Genomic DNA, 19,687 nt, shown 5'->3' with positions numbered 1-19,687 from the left:
TCTTGAGAGAGTGAGCGTTCTGAGTCCCACCGGGTACCTCCTATGTCGTAAGTAAATTTATATTGGGATAAAAGGTGTTTGGACAGGGACTGATGTTTGGGGGAGGAGATCAGCCAGACTGGCTTGCCACCTCCCAGATGATATTTTCCTGAACAATCAACAAGTGAATCTGTGTATCTACAGCGTGAAAATATTCCTTGCCTACTGCTCTCTCACCTGACCCCAGACATACGGTCCCTCAAGATTTCTTTCAACAAATAATTTCAAACCTGTCACTTCAGATACACATTTGGCTGAAGGTTTAATTATTTTCAATGAGTAAATCTGTTTAATTATTTTTGTATGGTTTGACTGTTGGTGAGAATAAACACACACACATACACACACACACGTGTGAGAAAATATCACCTACTTTTCATTGCTATATTTACTCATTCTTAGGAGTTTTTCTGGTTTATCTCTCTTTGTTGTTTGTGTGTTACGGATCATTGTGGAAGAGAATGAGGTAATGGGAAGGGGACCCTGGCCCGGTCATCGTGCCCAGATTCACATCCCTCATTCTTCTCCTGCTGGGAAAAGGGCCCCTTTTATGCTCAAAGTCAATGCTTCTTTTTTTTTTAATTGAGGTATAGTTGATTTACAATATTGTGCTAGTTCCAGGTGTACAGCAAAGTGATTCGGTTATACACATATACATATATATAAATATTCTTGTTTTTTTTGTTGTTTTGTTTTGTGGTACGCGGGCCTCTCACTGCTGTGGCCTCTCCCGCTGCGGAGCACAGGCTCCGGACACACAGGCTCAGCGGCCATGGCTCACGGGCCCAGCCGCTCCACGGCACGTGGGATCTTCCCGGACCGGGGCACGAACCCATGTCCCCTGCATCGGCAGGCGGACTCTCAACCACTGCGCCACCAGGGAAGCCCTATAAATATTCTTTTCTTCAAATCTTTTCTATTATAGGTTATTACAAGATATTGAATATAGTTCCCTGTGCTACACAATAAATCCCTGCTGCTTATTTGTTTTACATACAGTAGTGTGTATCTGTTAATCCCACGCTCCTAATTTATCCCTCACCCTCTTCCCCTTCGGTAACCGTAAGTCTATTTTCTATGTCTGTGAGTCTGTTTCTGTTCTGTAAATAAGCTCATTTGTACTATTTTTTAGATAACGCTGCTGTCTTATCTCTCTCCCTCAAAACGCATGGAGCCCATTCCCCTGGCCAGCTCATGGGAACCCTGGGCTTTTCCACAGTTCAGCGATGTCGCTATGACTCATGGCCCTAGACAGGCTTCTCAGCTTTCGGTCACTCAGAGGCTTCAGCTCAACCAGGGCTTACATTGTTGGGTACTTTGATACCCCAAAATATAAAATGAGACCTCCTTCTCCCTAAACTCATGCCAAACACAAAAGGGTGGGGCTTCCACGAATTAGAACACCATCAAGCGTGGCCACATATATGCCAGCTTCAGGACAAGTACATTCGGGTAAATATAATCTCAAGCAACAACATCAAACAGCTTTTCAGGGCAAAGAACCTGAGCCGGAAGCTCCAGACTTCTATCTACAGCTAAACCGTGGATCGGGGAGAAGAGAGCTGAGGGATTCAGGAGGGAACACAGCAAACTCCTAAAACCCGCACCGTCAAAGAGAGCTCTTTCTGATAAAAATCTAATAATCTGTGCGAGATTGGTTATTATGGGTGGCTAACAACTACCTTTGTTAGCTCATGGCCCAGGATGAGGCCAAGAGCAGTTTCCACTACAATAACTGTCTGGTAGATGCAGCCATGATTGATTTGGAGGAAATTATGAGCACGAAAAAAGTTTCAAGGGACGTTTCCTTCTTCACGCACGTAACCCACAGTATAAACCTGTTCCCTGCTCTTGTGTTTTTTTTTGCCACTGAAATACATTGGTCACTGTGTCTGGCAGGCAAGGCCCACTCTTGGCAGAATTAGGAACATGGGTGGGGCAGGTCGTTGGAATAGAGGAAAGAAAATGTTTTTTCTTTGTCTTCATTTTTAAAGGTGGCAGAAGTGTCAGGTAGAAAGTGAATGGGAAGTACTTAGTAGTTACTAGGGCAGGTAACACTCAGCATGTGCCAGGCTGGGTGCTAAGTGGCATTTTGCACACTGTGCAGAACAACACTGATGTTGACCTGAGATCATCATCTTTAGAAAGACCTGTGGGCAAGACTGGCCCTTTGCTGGCATCTGGGAACTTGGCTCTGGGAGTGTTTCCAGTCAACAGTGAGCTGATAAGATTGGTTCACTCTATTTTTTTTTTTTTTTTTTTTTTTTTACCAATGATAGGGTTTATTTTGAAAAAATGCTTTCCTCGGGGAGTCTGGAATTTTGGTATACCCTAGGCAGAGGATGGCTACTTGACCAGTCCCCAGTAAAAGCCACAGGCACTGAGTCCCCAATGAACTTCTCTGGTAAATAGCCCTTCATATGTGTTGCTACAACTCATTGCTGGAGGAATTATGCATGTTTTATGTGACTCCATGGGGAGAGGACTCTTGGAAGTTTGCACCTAGTTTCCTCCAGACTCTGTCCCCCTGGCCTTTTCCCTCTGCTGATCTCGACGTGTCTCCTTTCAGTGTAATAAATTATAGTCTGAAGTATGACTATATGCTGAATCTTATGAGTCCTTCCAGCAAATAACTAAACCTGGGAGGGGATGTCTTGGGGACCCCTGACACACACACATAATCCAATTTGATTCTCATGGCCTTGCTATAATCTAAGTATTAAAGGTGAGGAAACAGGGGTCTGTAAAGACTAAGAAAGTTGACTGACAGTAGACATTTCACAAACGGATACGATCAGAATTCGAACACAGGCCTCCCTTGCTCTAAACTTGGCTCATAAACACCTTGCACACCCCCCACCTGGGTTTCTGACCTGTTGCTTCGGACACAGAATTATTATTGTCGGTGTGGTGTGGTTATCACCCCTGGGGCTATTGGTGGCCCGTTTCTCACAGTACCTTCCCACCCTCACCAGAATGTAAACTCTGCAAGGGCAGGGCCATCTCTGTATTGTTGCCTCCCAGTGCCTAGCAGAAGCCTTGCATATATTAAGAACTCAACAAATATTCATTGAATAAATTAGTAAATGATTGGGTGTGTTGTTTGTGTTTCCTATTTATTGTTACAAGATCCCTGTGAAGCAAGGTGCCAGTTAGAATTAAGGCATTTTGAAACTGAAGTTCAGAAGACCCAGAGAAGAAATCATTTATCTCGCAGTCATGTAGTGTGGCGTCTCTAAGGATATAACACGTATAATCCAGGTCTTTCTCCATGCACTTCCCTCACCACTGCTGGTCCTTATGCTGCTATTGTGACCAGAATGCTAGGAGACCAGCTAGGTCACTGTTTGCCAGGGACCTTTTTTTTTTGCGGTACGCGGGCCTCTCACTGTTGTGGCTTCTCCCCTTGCGGAGCACAGGCTCCGGACGCGCAGGCTCAGCGGCCATGGCTCACGGGCGCAGCCGCTCCACAGCATGTGGGATCTTCCCGGACCGGGGCACGAACCCGTGTCCCCTGCATCGGCAGGCGGACTCTCAACCACTGCGCCACCAGGGAAGCCCACATCTCAATCTTTTGATTGAGGTCATCATTAGGGGTAGTAGTCACACCAAATCTTGCTCAGCTTGGAATCCCGGGAAGTCTGAACAAAGGGAGTTGTCAACTGGGAAGAAAGTAAGAGAGGCGATGGCTCACGCTACTTACAAACCACGTGCAGGAAGAGGACAGCTGTGTCTGAGCCCAGGTTGTTCTCCGCGTGGGCCGTCACCTGGAAGATCCCCGCACTCTTGTACACGTGTTTGATGCCGTCCTCGATGGGACTGAAGTTAGCATAGGACACTGCAATCCCATCCCCAAAGTCAAGCTGGATGTTTGTCCTTTGGAGATCACCCTGCAAGGTGGAATAGCAGTTGGCCTGGCCCCATTCACATGGTCCAGCCTGATTCCTATTTGATGCTTGGTCCTGGGCCTTCAGCATCATCCTCTGAGGCCCTAATCTCTCCCAGAGGGCTGAAACACCCTCGACACAATCGTCAGACTCTCTCTACTGGGCACTATGGACAGGTACTATGGACCTATTGCCCCTGTATGCCCAAGCTTGGGGCAGCCTGATTTGGTTGACACCGCCAATTATGGATAAGGTAGAGCCTCTGTGAAGCTATGAACTGGGGAAGCCAAGGGCTTCCCTGGCTCCCTCATACACATTGTTCAATAATTTCTCTCCTGTGTCATCATCATTATTGTCGTCCTCATCATCGTGGTAGTAGTAACAGCTAATACTGATAAAGTTTCTTTTCAGTTCTAAGCAATTAATCCCCTCACAACTCTATAATGCAGAGAGTATTACGGGGCCCGTTTCTAAAATGGGGACAAAAATAAATTAAGTAATTAGATCAAAGTCTTTGCAGCCACTACTGGAAGAGCCAAGTTTTGAACCCAGGCAGCCTGGTGTCAGTACTCTCAACCACCTCAATACTCTCAATGCTATAACTATAATTGTCCCATTTTTTAGAATTTATTATTAGGTTCCAAGCATTATGCTAATCACATATTATATAATACCATCTTTAAAGTAACTCTGTAAGATAGCATGATTATTTCCATTCTACAGATGAATACTGCATACCAGCTGAAACTAGACCTGTGCTCTGGTGACCTTGGGTCTCCCTAAACCTGCCTAAGCTCCCTCTTCCCTAAAGCCTTTTTTGACCATCTCAGCTCACAGATATTCCTGCCTCTTGAGACGCTAAGAGCCCCTGGGTGCTGCCTGTGGAGGTGATGTCAGTGGTTCAGTTGCGTGCATCTTACCATCCCAAGTTGATCCTTAGCTGATTAAGGGCTGATATTGAACCCCATCCTTTCTTGTCCTTCTCCCCCCTGTATTGGGCCAACACTCTGGATAAATTAAATTGAACCTGACCATAAGATAAGGATCCTGGATGAAAAAGAAGAGTTGGGTCTCTCTAGTTATTGACAAAGATGGTTGATGGAATAAAAAGAGAAATACATCATTTTAGAATTATCTGCCCAGTGAATGTGCATTCATCACATTCTGTGCATTCTGTCTCTTCCCCCGTGGCAACCCAGATGTGAGTTGGTTGGTATCAAAATATTAATAGGCGCTACCTTGCCCCTCACACGATGTCAACTACCCTTGAGTTTATGAATATAAATTAAAGGGAAATGAACTGAAGGCAATTCAAATGGATAAGATCATGGCTCTTCACATCTATTCAAGAGAAGTTTTTTATAGAGCTGGTCCTGGAAACTCCCTAGTGGGAATGTGATAATGACGTCCTCTGAATATTAAATTTCTTTAATTAAAGCACCCAGTGTGGATGAAGCCTAAAGAATCTGTCAGCCCGGGATAAGGAACCCTCACCGTCCTGTCCAGTGTGGGCCAGACTTTAAAGGTCTCTAAAGTATTCAGAGTTAGGGGAAAAACTCCTGGCCTGCTTTGGTCTCCTTCCAAACTCTCAAGAGCACACAGTAATTTGCATTTAAATTTAGATGGCTTTGTAAATCAGGCAAGCTTTCTTGCCCCAGCATCTCAGAAAGGAGTGCCTGAAAAATTCCCTGGTTTGGAAACAGATGAAACAACTCATATAGGAAGCAAGAAGCATATAGCAGAGCTATTTCTACCCTGGAATGAACGAACGCAGGCTGATTTTACTGCCGAGATCGCAGAAGACCTAAAAGGTGAACTAATGGAGCAGGTAGCTGATGGAAAATCAACTCATATGACATTCTTTATAAAAATAAGTTTAAAGGGTTAGAATCACTTCCCCCCACCCTCACACTCATACTTTCAAGACCCTTTGAAAGCCTTGTGGGCTTTTCTAATCTGTGGGATTAAGGGTTTAAAAAAAAAAAAAAGGAAAAAATGTGAATTTCCTTCTTCCGGCAAAGTTTACAGTATACAATCTAATGATAATAAACATTCCTCCAAAGATGCAGACTCTAAAGGGATACCTCAAAGAATATATTCAAATTTGCACCTGCCCAGAGACAAGGGGGCCTCACTTCTGTATTGTGGAATGAAGGGAACAGGGTCCCTAAATATTCCAAGACCTCTTTCACCCCTTCCATCTTCTCCCAGGAGTCTTCACTTCTCACCATTGACTTTGTTACAAGGACTGGTGGGAAAACGTGATCTTCTCTTCCCATCTGGAAGTGGGCAATGACCTACCTGTGAGTTCTGACCTCACAGACGCAAGAGGGTCTCCCCTACCTCCTCCATGAGGATGATGAAGGTCGCATTGTGCCCCTGCTCTGCCACCAGGCGCCCATCGGTCGTCACCACGTGGAGGCCGTGAGGGGCTTTTCCGGGGCATATCTGGGCCTTGGCGGTGTACTTCTCCCTCAGTCCGTCTGTGCAGTTGTTGGACACGATCCGCCGGTACCTGAGAGGTATTGACCATCGTCAGTGGTGGGGTTTGTGCCAGTGTGTGCACCCTCGCATGCGCACGTACGGCAGAGCGTGCAGGAGAACAAGAGCGAGACAGAGATTCCGCACAGCTGCATCTAAAGGCTGAGTCCCAAAGACAACAGCCATTTAGGATGCTAAGCAAACGCTGAGAAACTGCTATCCCTCCATCTCAGAAAGAGCAGCTCCTTAAACATTATTATCGATCCTACCTGGTGAAACGCAGATCGCATCAGTGTCTAAACCAGGCAAGAAAAATCAATGTCTGACTCACACATGACACAGGAGGATACAGACCCACTGGACTAGGGAAGCAAGGAAAGCAGGTGCCTCTCTCTGTGATGGAGAGACTTGTGCCTACCTCCCTGAGGCCAGAAAGCAGCTAGAAGATCAGCCTTCTAACTATGACTACTCAGGAAGCCTCTTCTGGTCTTCCCTCTACCCCCAGGACATCATCCCATCCCCTAATACCTAACAGCCCTTACTGTGGAGCCACTGGGCTCTTTTACAGCACGTTTTCTCTCCTTGTTAATATTCCATTTCTCACTCATCACCAATGCCAGACTAGAAGCACAAGTTTGAAACTCCTATTTGATCCTGCTGTGGTAAAACTGCCTCAAAGAAGAAGCTTGCATGGGAAAACCTCCCCGTAAACACTGTGACCTTCTAGGTTAAAGGCATCTTTGCGCACAGTGATGACATGACATCTCGCTTGACCACTGACCCCAGCACGTGAAACCGAGAGCTTGCCCACAGCCCTGACCTGCACGACAGACTTTATTTCCAGGCACATCACTGTCTGTAAGGCTGCATAAAATCAATACTCTGGTAAAACCACATAAAATAAATGCGCCACAGACACCGACACCACCACCACCATCATCGCCATCATCACATCACATCTTTCACCCTGTGTGTCAGGAGTAATCAACCGGTCCATCCATGTTGCCTTTTTCTGGTGGCCTTGAGAGCAGGTGAAAGCAAATTCCTGATAAGTGATACCAGTCTTGCACTATCCCTGATATTTCCTCTCCCCCTGCCCCTCACATACTGCTGAATTACCAGCCCCACATCTCCATCCAGAGATCTCAGGAGGGTGTCAAGCAAATGTTATATGTAGCTATTGCCTCATAAGCAATTATAATATATCCTCTTATAGATATATCAATATATTATTTTTAATTGTCAACTGAATGCATAATGGTTCTAGAGCTCCTCTGTCCAATAAGCTAGCCACTTTCCACCTGTGGTTACTGAGAACTTGGTTAGTGGTGTGTGTTGAAATGATAATATTTTGGACATACTGAGCTAAATAAAATATATTATCAAAATTAATTTCACTTTTTTAAAAAACGTTTTCAGCGTGGCTATTTTAAAATGTTAAATTACACGTGTGGCTCGTATTATAGTTCTTTTGGTCAGCACTGGTCTATATAATCAAACTTTTCTAACCTATACTTTCTTGCTGAGCTTTAGTCATTTAGAAGATACTGAGTTTTACCTATGATAGACATTTTGGTGGGTATCATGTCCTAATGCACACTTGATATCACCCAACTCTTCAGCCTCAACTGGCCAGCTGGTTGACAATTTGTACTAGAAGCCAACATTTAAGCAACCTGGAGATTCACTTGTTGTGAATCTTTTGAAAAAAATGAACAGTTTTTCCCTTTCATCTTCTTGATTTATTTGGTGGCTACTTGGGGTTTTGGTTCACCTAACTTGCTTAAACTTGGGTCTACCTACACATGTCACAGGATCATATGAGAAGCCCTAATGCAATTATCTTCCAGCTTATGTCCAGGTATGTTCTGGCTGGGAATTTGGTGGCGTAGCTCATCTTCTGTGCCCATTGTGTTCCTCTTCCTCAAACTTCCTAGCACTTTAGTCTCTGACACCACATGTCTTTAAGTTTCATGCTGCTGGATCTGTAGTTTGAGTGGCTTAAATCCCTAAGACCATTCACGTACAATAAAATGACATCAGCAGTGCTAAAACCTCAGCTCAGATCCCAGGAATAGCTCCCTAAGAACCAAATTTTTGGCTAAAAAATGTGTGTTTCTCACAGTATCTCAGACCACTCAATACACCTCTTCCATCATGTTTTTTCTTCCTCTGTAGACATCAGTTGGGTAGATAGTACTCCTACCACCATTTTACAACCAAGTAAGGTAAAAGTACTGAGCTGGTGAGTAACTTGTGTGAGATGTTAGAAGATCCATTGGAAGAGCTGAGACTGAATTCCAGAACACTTTAGTCCCTTGCTATTCAAAGATCAGTGCTAGGACCAGCAATGCTGACATCGCATGGGAGCTTGTCGAAATGAAGAATCTCAATGCCACTCTAGATCTCCTAAATCAGAAGCTATATTTTAACAAGATCCCCAGGTGATTCACAGCACATAAAATTTTAAAAAGCACTGTCTCAGACCACCAATCCACTTTCCAAATCTGTTCTAGGTCATAGGAGTGGCAAAGGAAAGGGGAAGACAACAGATCTCCAAGGAAAATTTTTTCAAGCATCTGAGTGAGTAAGTAATAAGTGAACAAAGAGAGAAACATACATAACTTGACAAGTACAGAGAGTGTGCCTTGATCTTCTTAATCCAGGAGTTCCTAGGATGGGACTTTTGACTTTTCATTCTAAATTTTCGTCATCGGTCTACGAGAGCTTCAGTTCATCTATCACTAGAAAGCACTGTAGTATCTGCACACCACTAGTGTTAATTTATTTCCATTGGGGTCTGGAAAATAAGGTGGCACCGCCTTCCAAAAGAGAAGGCTGATCAACTAATAGCTATGGTATTTCGGAGGCAAATAGCAAAAGGTACTGAAATCTGGGTAATCAGAAATCTCTCTTTTTTTTTTAACACCTTTATTGGAGTATAATTGCTTTACAATAGTGTGTTAGCTTCTGCTGTATAACAAAGTGAATCAGCTATATGTGTACATATATCCCCATATGTCCTCCCTCTTGCGTCTCCCTCCCACCCTCCCTATCCCACCCCTCTAGAAATCTCTTTTGATGCTCCAAAAAAGCTAGCTTCAGCTAAAGAACCCTTCAGCTTTCCTCAGAAGCCACCTGTTACAAACAAACTCTATCTACACTCCACCTTGCTTCAGTAGGAATCCTCCTTTGATCCCAACTTAGGGAAACAGGGAAACAGTGATTGGAGCTCCTTCAGGTATCTTACTTACCCAGTGCTGTTAAGGTAGCTTTGACCAAGGCTGCAGTCCTTTGACGGGGATGCTGGATTGTACCAGAAAGCTGGGACACACTGGCTTTCTCCATGTCTCTCATAGCCATAGTCACTGTCGAGAAAATAAATATTGCATACTGGTGTAGATGCACAAATGTGAAAACACCCACAGGCACACACGAACACATCCCTTTAACCATCCCCAAAGCTGCAACACATTCTTTAAATGTTCCCAGTCGGGACAAATATTCATACTTTGAAAATAGATTTCATTTGGAAATAATCCCAAAGTCATTCGGAGTTCAGTGTATAGAAGACATAATAGATTATCAGGTGGAGGGTCCAGGCTTAAACAAGTACGGATGTACCTGATGTGGCAGGTATGCTGGCTTGGGGTGGGTGTGAGGGATGCTGTAAGCTTAAAAGGATATTTTGGATCACAGTGGATTTCCTGAAATAAGAAGATGACAACCAAGAAGATGACTTTAACGGTCAAGATTTATTTCTGTGTTCAGATTCCACATTTTATTCCAAAATGGAATTCATTGATCTTATTTTCATTTTTTCTGAAATTCTCTCTCAAACAAATATACACCTTTGCATTCACATATACACAGTCGTTCAAACTTTTCCCAACTATTTATAACACAGGTCCCTTGTTTCCTTTAGGAAAAAACAACACACACACACACACACACACACACACACACACACACACAAAACCCCACAAAAACTATACTGTAGCTCTTCTCCATGTTTTTGTAAAAGCCTAGCCATAGTAAAATAAAGAACCAAAGTCTGGTATGATTTTCTGCTCCTTTCCTCCACATTCCAGAATGAGGAAGTCATCGACCATTGTAGGAGAGGCGCTCTCCCATCTGAAATGTAAATGGTGTTGCCTTACTTCTTGGACTTTTATAAAGCTCCCAGAAACATAAATTCCAGGGTAGAAAAAGAGCAACAAAGTAGGCATTTTGTAACTCTTGTAACCAACCCCAGGTCATTGAAGGTGGCTTAAATTTGGGGGAGGAGTCATGCCTCCAAGTCAAGCACCCAAAGATGTCCTGAAACCCACAGACAGGGCAGAACAATCTGGACATTTGAATACTGATCCACTAAGTGTTAATAAAACATAAAACAACAGGAAAATCGCTCTCTCCAGACCCACCCCTCCTTTCGTTTTCTGCTCTCCTATCCTTTGAGCCAAGATTTAATTAAAGTCCAATGAAAATAGATGCAAATTGTCTATGTGGGTAACTAGGATAGCAATGAAAGGGAGACAGAAAGAAAAGTTTAATTCCACATTTATTACTCAGTATGTGCCTTGTCCTGTGAAGGCCATAATCCTTATTCTCAAGGGGTTTTCAGTCTTTTGGAGAGAGGAAGACAACAGGCCTCAAATCCAACAAAAGAACAGAGTAATCAAGCAGAACACAGTGTGATACTGGATGAAGCAGTACAGTTAAGAAGTACCAATTGACTGACGAGATTATATAAATTATCTTCTCGGTTTGACCCCACCCTACCTTGTCACCACCTTCCTCCAAACCAAACTCAGGCCAACATTTAACCCTCTTTGTCTTTGTCTGTGTGATGCCCGGGGCTTTTGTGTGTGTGTGTGTTTTTAAATATAAATTTATTTATTTTGGCTGCACTGGGTCTTCGTTGCTGTGCGGGCTTTCTCTAGTTGTGGCGAGCGGGGGCTACACTTCGCTGCGGTGTGCAGGCTTCTCATTGCGGTGGCTTCTCTTGTTGTGGAGCACGGGCTTTAGGCACGCGGGCTTCAGCAGTTGTGGCACGCGGGCTCAGTAGTTGTGGCACACGGGCTCAGTAGTTGTGGCTCGCGGGCTCTAGAGCACAGGCTCAGTTGCTCCACGGCATGTGGGATCTTCCCGGTCCAGGGCTCAAACCCGTGTCCCCTGCATTGGCAGGTGGATTCTTAACCACTGCACCACCAGGGAAGTCCTGCCCAGGGCTTTTGAAGCATTCTACCTTTTTCTGTTTCAGGTGGTTTCCTATGTATCCTTCTTCAAAATCTAGGTCTGATGAAGCCATTCTTGCTTCCCTGGACCAAACCTTTGTGGTCCTAGCATTTTAGAAACATCAAGGCTACAAAAGAGCAAACCCTTCTGTTGGTTTTGTTCGGCAATATAAGAGTCTAGACTAGGACACTGAAGGTGTTGAATAAATATTTACTGGGTGAATGATACTCTAATTACATTTTTAAATGATTGCACAGATTATCCGATGGCATCTGGTCTATTTCTGCAGGGAGACTGTGAGCCCATGGTTGACTTCCCAGTGTGGACCACAGAGAGAATCCCAGGTGCTCAACAGATGCCTGTGGAGTGACTGTGAACTTGAGTCATTGCAAATCGCTACACGGAAAGGTGAAGGTCAAGACCAGCTTTGATACGGCGAGTTTAAATGAAACTGGAAGAAAAGGAGAAAGGGACATGTCTGTCAAGGTAATCTTTTGCCATGCCTCCCCTGATCAATGATTGGAGATCTTCCAGCCTGAGAGTTCATATGGACTCAATGTTGTGCCAGCTGGTAACCGCCCATGAGAGCCAACTTAAAATTCCAGGAATTTTGCAAGTTAGTTAATGGTTGTTAAACACAACTATTATCAAAAATTAAGTTATACAAAATTTCAATTAAATAAATTATATTCAAAGGATAATAAATACCAAAAACACAGAAATTCCTCATTATTTTGCTGAATTATTATATGCAATAAATATTATATACAAAATGTCACTGTATATCATTTTATTATTTATGCTCTTGAAGTCATTTATGTCTATGTTTCTATACAGTAAATACATAGATACATGTTGTGCTTCCTAATTCTGCATTCAGCGATGCCATGTTGGTAACCTGAAATCAGATATGGTGGGAATATTTATAGCAATCAGCAAACACTACTAATCAGGGCTTATTTATTTGTTTCTTTGTTTCCAGAGAGCCGGTGGTTAAACATTTTCCAGTACAGCACTGAATATCTGATTTCTAAGCATTGTTTATCTGCAGAAAGTTTTGGGCTGTGGTGTGTCTGCACTACTTCTAGAAAATTCCCTGCTTCCTTTATGAGGTAAATCTACTGAATGTCCTGTGAATCCTAAGAAATATTAGTAATCTCTGAAGGAAGGGTGTTCTCCTAAGCAGCTCTGGGAAGGAGAGAAATGTCTTATTTCTCCTTGCTAAATGTAAACATCTTTAGCAGTTCTGTTCAGCTCTGCTACCTGTTAGTGATGTAGTAATTTAAAAAGGTGCATCAGGGGCTTCCCTGGTGGCGCAGTGGTTGAGAGTCCGCCTGCCGATGCAGGGGACAGGGTTCGTGCCCCGGTCCGGGAAGATCCCACATGCCGTGGAGCGGCTGGGCCCGTGAGCCATGGCCGCTGAGCCTGCGTGTCCGGCGCCTGTGCTCCGCAACGGGAGAGGCCACAACAGTGAGAGGCCCGCGTACCAAAAAAAAAAAAGGTGCATCAGCCATGCTGCTTTGCCCCAAAGAGAAAAAGCACCTCATTAATATTTAATAACATTAATGGAAACATCACTGGCCGCCCCCAAGCTGTGAACTTCTTCATTAACTTCTGCTAAATGTATATTAAAATCTCTCATCCTGCCCAAGCTCCCTCCCAGCTCTGGAGTTTTTACAATGTCAGCAAATAAGCAGTCCCAGCTGTCGCTCCAGCTTCTTGAGGAAAGGTGGTTTTCTGTTGAATTGTGACATTTGGAGAGAATGTACCAGAAAGTTTGATTTGCCTCTGGGAAGTAAGCTACCACAGCTTCTGCAAACACACAGATAGTTTCCTTTAAGAAATAAGCCACCTCTGTGGTTTTCTTGACTATAAAAGGGTTTAGAACTTCTAAAAGCTTATGGGAAAACTTATCCATTTAGGACACATAGGGACCTATGTGTCCTCCAAGTCCCATCCAGGGAGAAGCCTCAGACAATCCAAAGAAGGAATAGACAAGAAAAGGTTCAGAAATCAAAAAGCTTCTGCATGTCAGAATAGGAAGGGACACCTGTATTCCTTGGGTTCAATCCCCTCAGTTGACAGATTGAGAAGGAGAAGAAAAAGAGGAGAAAAGACTTGTTAAAGATTGTACACACCTGATGATGTTAACCAAAGGTGATAATTGAGACTCCTGATCGCTGGTTCAGCATTAGTACAAGCCCATGAAACACCCATTTAATCAGCAGGGAAGGCCTAATGTCATTCTGAGCCTCTTGGAGTCATCCAAGAAGTCATGGTCTCTGCTGGCCCAGTGGTAGGGGGTATCCTACTCTCAGACTATGCACTACCCCATCATAGCCTCATTGACCCCCAGTTCCTCCATTTCTCCATTTGGGAGCTGAGGCTCTAGGATGAGTGTTCCCCAGGTGTCTCTGTCTCATTTTAGGAGACAGTAGAGCACGCTGGGTTTAGGATCAGACAGAGGTTTTTGGCAGCCACAGCATGAACACCCAGAAAAGAAAAGCAATCACAACAAAAACCACAACAAAAACAACGGACTAATAATTAACGTCATCATCATTTGCTAAGGCCCAGCCTAAATGGAGCTATAGAGATAGAAAGATAATTATATCCAAAGATAATTATATCCAAACCATTTCAGAAATTGTTTGAAAAATCAAACAATCATCACTCAAGTGTCTCTCCTAATCTAACCCCATGCTACCCATCTGGCCATACCCCTCTATTCATCAACAACCTTCACATATCTGCTTTCTTGGATGTGCTGCCCATTTTCCTATACTTATTCAGCAGCAAGTCTATACAGCCCCATCACCACTTCCTGCAGGAAGCCTTCCATCATTACTCCAGTCCTCAGTGATCTCTTTGCTCTGACCATTCCTAGCACTTGCAGGTAGGACGAGTGCTGTCCCACAGAACTTTCTGTGATAATGGAAATGTTTTACATCTATGCTATCCAATATGGTAGCCACTTGCCACATGTGACTTTTGAGCACCCAAAACGTGGCTAGTGGAACTGAAGAAATGAATGTTTCATTGTATTTAATTTTTTTTTAATTTTTGAATTATTTTATTTTTTATACAGCAGGTCCTTATGAGTCATCCATTTTATACACATCAGTGTATACATGTCAATCCCAATCGCCCAATTCATCACCCCCCCACCCCCATCCCCCCACCGCTTTCCCCCCTTGGTGTCCGTACGTTTGTTCTCTACATCTGTGTCTCAATTTCTGCCCTGCAAACCGGTTCATCTGTACCATTTTTCTAGGTTCCACATATATACGCTAACATACGATATTTGTTTTTCTCTTTCTGACTTGCTTCACTCTGTATGACAGTCTCTAGATGCATCCATGTCTCTGCAAATGACCCAATTTCGTTCCTTTTTATGGCTGAGGAATATTCCATTGTGTATATGTACCACGTCTTCTTTATCCATTCGTCTGTCGATGGGCTCATTGTATTTAACTTTAATGCAAATAACCACGTGTGGCTTGTGGCTACTATACTGTACAGCATGGGTCTGGATATGAAATTCAGCACCCAATTATACTCTATTATTTCCTGTCATCCCTCCTTTGCATCCAATACCTCTGGCTAATACATCTTCGATTTTTCTACAATGCCTAGTCTATAGAACAAATATGCTTGATTGAGCCCTACATGCAGAATACTAAAGGTTGACTAGATTTCAGACGTGCCTGAATTTATGTACTACGGCACCCCAAATCTCTTCCCCTCGTCGTTCTACACTGCCACTTGATAAACTCGCTCTGTGGGTCTGGAGCCATACTGGACATGGAGGGTAAACACTAACACATACTGACACTTTGGGAATTCCCTGGTGGTCCAGTAGTTAGGACTCCACGCTTTCACTGCCACGGGCCTGAGTTCAATCCCTGGTTGGGGAACTAAGATCCTACAAGCTGCGAGGTGTGGGCAAAAAAAAAAAAAAAAGACATACTGAGACTTGAGCCTCTGCAGTAGCATATTATTATTTTGAATGAGTTACACTTAACCTCTCGTCTCGATTTCTTCATTTATAAAATGCCTATGATAACAGACTCTCCTTCCAAGAGCTGGTTGGGAAGATTAAGTTAATCCGTCTAAAACACCTGGCACCTAGTAAGTGCTCAGCAAAATTATTGCTGTGTGAGTGGTTGGATGAAGGAGTAGGAAAGAGAACAATTTGGCGTAATCTCTGGTCCAACTTGGTTTCTCACTGAACAAATGCATTTGGACCTCCCAGGGGGCAAGTACTTCCTAGGAGCCCTCATAGGACTTCAGAGCAGCTCCCTTTTCTGACTACTCAGTAGTTTCTGACAAACTTACTTCTCACGGAGGATTTGCTCCTAGCCCCTCACCAGTGCCATGATGGAGGTTGCTACAGAGAGGTTCTGTACAGTAAACATAAGGCTGGGGGATTTATGAGGCCGTTAAGTAGAAACACCAATATTTATGTAAAATTCATACTTGTTACTGACACCCGCTCTGGATGGAAGGGTGAAAGTTGCGAAATTCAATGGTGTTCTACAAGTAAAGGCATCTGAGAATCTATAAAGCCTTCCTTCTTAAGCAGAACGATACGGGCAGAAAATTCCTCTGTGAACCCAGGCTGCACTCCTTAACTTTTCCACCGGAATCAACGCATTTAATCCATCCTCCCCAGTCTCTATTCCCTGCTGTCTCTGAGACTTAAAAGTTGCCTGGACCAATCCAATGAACATGACCTGATTTGGCTTAGGGAAACAACTAGGTGGAATATGAATGGTTATCGCTTATACTAACCAAGCTGGGGTCTTCAGATTCCTTAGCTAACACTTCCTGGTAGGAAGGAACATCGAGAAGGAGACAGGGCTATGAAACAGTTGCCATACACGGATTTTTCAGCATGAGCATTAAAGACAAACAAACAGACAAACTATATTTGAGGGAAAAACTGTATTTTTAACTGATACCTATGCTTATTGAAGTTGACTTAAAAATAAAACAAAGAAAAAAATTTTAAACACTCAGTCCCATTGTCCATGAAAACCACCATAACAACAACAACAAATCTCAGGAATTTCAGAATCAAACTCTCTCTGCCATACTCAGAAGTAGCGCAAAAATACTTTCAGGTCACACGATTTTTTTGCTTTTGTTCTCAGATTATGACTACTAACCCAGCTTCAAGTCCTGTGTGTTTGTTAGTCCTAACTCAGACACAAGTGGTTCTATCTTCTTTTTAATATGAGGTATGATTGGCTATATTGTCTTATATATCTCCCCTCAGAATTCTATAAAGTCCTCTTGTACACCATACACCTATGACATTCTTAGTACCAATGGCCAAAACTACTTTATTTGGCATTGGTTTAGAGTTAATGGAACATTCTATATTAAACCTCATCACCAGCAGTTAACTTAGATCATTTGAGGATGAGATCATTTTAGAATAAGCAAACTTGGGGACCCTATTTCTTCTGAAAAATAAAGTGTATCTAAAATAACAAAGATTTGTTTGATTTCTTGAGAAATGGCATGATATAGAGAAGAGAATGTGGAATTTAGCTAGACTTACATTTCATCCTCACCTCTTCCTCTCACTGCTAATGTGATTTCGGTCAAGTAACTTACATTCCAGATGCTAATTTTCTTCTCACTAAAATGTCATAGTAATGATACTGACATTACAGGGTATTGGGTCCAGGTGGCACCTCTACCAATGCAAGTGTGAGAACCATAGAATACTTTGCAAGGGCTTCTCCCTCCACTTCTTTACTTATAGATGCATTCTGACAGCAGTTTTCCAAAGAGGTTCAGAAATAGTTTAAGCAAAGCCATCGCCATTGAAATAAATGGATAACACCCAAAGGTTCAACTTTGAAGACAGTGCTTATTTGGATGTATAAGCTCTGATTTACTTGCTAACAATACCATGGGGACCACTTAACCCTGGGGCTCAAGATTAACAACAACCGCAGCATCAAAAGCTGGGTATACCATTAGGATAAATTCCTTATTCACATTAACGATGTATGTGAATTCATTTATTCCTCCCTAGGACCCAATGAGATACATGTTATATATTTGTATTTAATAGCCTAGGAGGTGAAGTCATAGAGATTAAGTAAATTTCCCAAGGTCAAAAACTGAATATCAGAGCTGGGTTTTTTTTCCCAGACTAGTAAATGTTAATGTAACTGCTGAAGAAAAAAATATTTACATTATGATTCCTACTCTTTCTCAATTGTAAGGCTTCCCAACAATGGGTGAGGGTCTAGTACAGTTCAGAGAGACACAGGAGAAAATGTAGCACGACATATGCAAAGACGATGCACCTCTACGGAGTCAGTCTGCAGAAGGACACAAGGAAGCCTGATATTCAGATTCTGCACATTCAGGTTGACATCAATATGTCATGTACCATAATTCTGAGTGGCCTACTGTATCACTGCTATGACTATTTTTCTGGATTGTGGTTAATAATTAAAAATTATTCTTCCCCATTGTGAAAATATCCTTTGTTTCCAAAGGGTCAAACATGCTACAGATACGACCCTGTCATTTAAATTCAATTCCATTTAGCACACCCCATTTGGACGATTCTTGCTGAAGTCCAGCTTTTCAAGGCATGAGTTCAGGGATGAAGAGCAGGTAAGGGGCAGTCATGGTAAACAAGCGGGCTTGCTGTTACCAGTTACAGTCCTAGTAGGAAGTGGGAAATGGAAGATGGCTAACAGAACAAATCAAGAAACAGGCTGGATGAAATGAGGACGGAGGGGCTGAGGCTTCTGGGCAGGGCAGCTGTTCTGTACCCATTTGGACTTATTTCTGTTATTAGACACCAGATAAGCCCTAATGCAGCTCTGTCATTGTCCTGCCCCTTCCATGTCTATAGGCTGACACCTGAGCCCTTAGCTTTGTCTTTTAACCTGGAATGGGTGATGAAAATATCTCAAATGAACTTCAGTTTTTGACTGTGACACAGAGGAAGAATTCATCCAACTGGAATCAGCCTGGGATGACTCTGCGATCACCGATGGGATCACCCATTCCCAGGTTTGGGAAGGTTTTTGACTCTCCTAAAAGAAACAACATTCAGGGCTTCCCTGGTGGCGCAGTGGTTGAGAGTCTGCCTGCTGATGCAGGGGACACGGGTTTGTGCCCCGGTCCAGGAAGATCCCACATGCCACGGAGTGGCTAGGCCTGTGAGCCATGGCCACTGAGCCTGCGCGTCCAGAGCCTGTGCTCCGCAGCGGGAGAGACCACAGCAGTGAGAGGCCCGCGTACCGCAAAAAAAAAAAAAAAAAAAAAAAAAAAAATCAGAAACATCGTATGACAGTTTAATGCTTACTTTGGGCTAGGCATAGAGGATGCAACAATAAGGAATGTCTAAAATTCCTGCACTCACACACTTCCATTCTACTGGGGAAAGATGGGCACTAATAAAGAAATCAAAAAACACAATCTCTCTATTTGTGATTAATACTAAGATGACAATTAAACAGGCTGATGTGCCAGAGAGTGCCAGGGTGTAGGTGAGATTAGATGGTCTCAGAAGGCATTTCTGAGGAGCTGCTATTTTTGCTGAGGCGTGAGTGATGCAAAGTTGCCAGCCATGCTGAGATGTGGAAGAAATCCTTGTACCTGCTGTTTCCTTTGCTAGGAATGAGTCTGGGTTAATCAAAGCGTAGGAGATAGTAGTGTGGCTGCAAAATGGTGAATGAGGGGAGAACAGTAAGAAGTTAAGGAACAATGGCAGTGGGTCAGTCATCTACAGTGGAGCAAAGAAAGAAGATTAGATTATATTTTAAGGAAGAGGGGAAGCCATTGGAGCGCTTCAAGTATAGGAGTGATAAGATCTGACTTGGGTTTTTAAAATATAATTTTGGATAGATTTCAGGGTGACCAGAGTGGAAGCAGAGAGTGAGTTAGTAAACTGTTGGAGTGATCCAGATTGCAGTGGTCATGGGTAGAGGTGCTTTGAGTTAGAATGTGTTTTGGAAATAGGGACTTTCAAGGACTTGTGGACGGCCTGGACCTGAGGGTAA

General features: G+C 43.2%; 1 protein-coding gene across 2 annotated transcripts in view; it reads right to left on the bottom strand.

Annotated features, from left to right (window-relative positions):
• SORCS3 (sortilin related VPS10 domain containing receptor 3) overlaps positions 1-19,687 on the bottom strand; it is a 585,385-nt gene that overhangs the window by 26,937 nt on the left and 538,761 nt on the right. For both annotated transcript variants that reach the window (XM_004265871.4, XM_049696818.1), the window contains exons 17-19: positions 9,662-9,775; positions 6,270-6,441; positions 3,743-3,929 (exon numbers count right to left, since the gene is read on the bottom strand). In XM_004265871.4, coding sequence (XP_004265919.1) covers positions 3,743-3,929; positions 6,270-6,441; positions 9,662-9,775 — 473 coding nt within the window. The remainder of the gene's footprint in view (positions 1-3,742; positions 3,930-6,269; positions 6,442-9,661; positions 9,776-19,687) is intronic.

The sequence above is a fragment of the Orcinus orca genome, chromosome 14, assembly GCF_937001465.1.
Source record: "Orcinus orca chromosome 14, mOrcOrc1.1, whole genome shotgun sequence".
Classification (NCBI taxonomy): domain Eukaryota; kingdom Metazoa; phylum Chordata; class Mammalia; order Artiodactyla; family Delphinidae; genus Orcinus; species Orcinus orca.
Note: the sequence above shows the minus strand (reverse complement) of the source record. Positions and strands in the feature narration are given on the sequence as shown.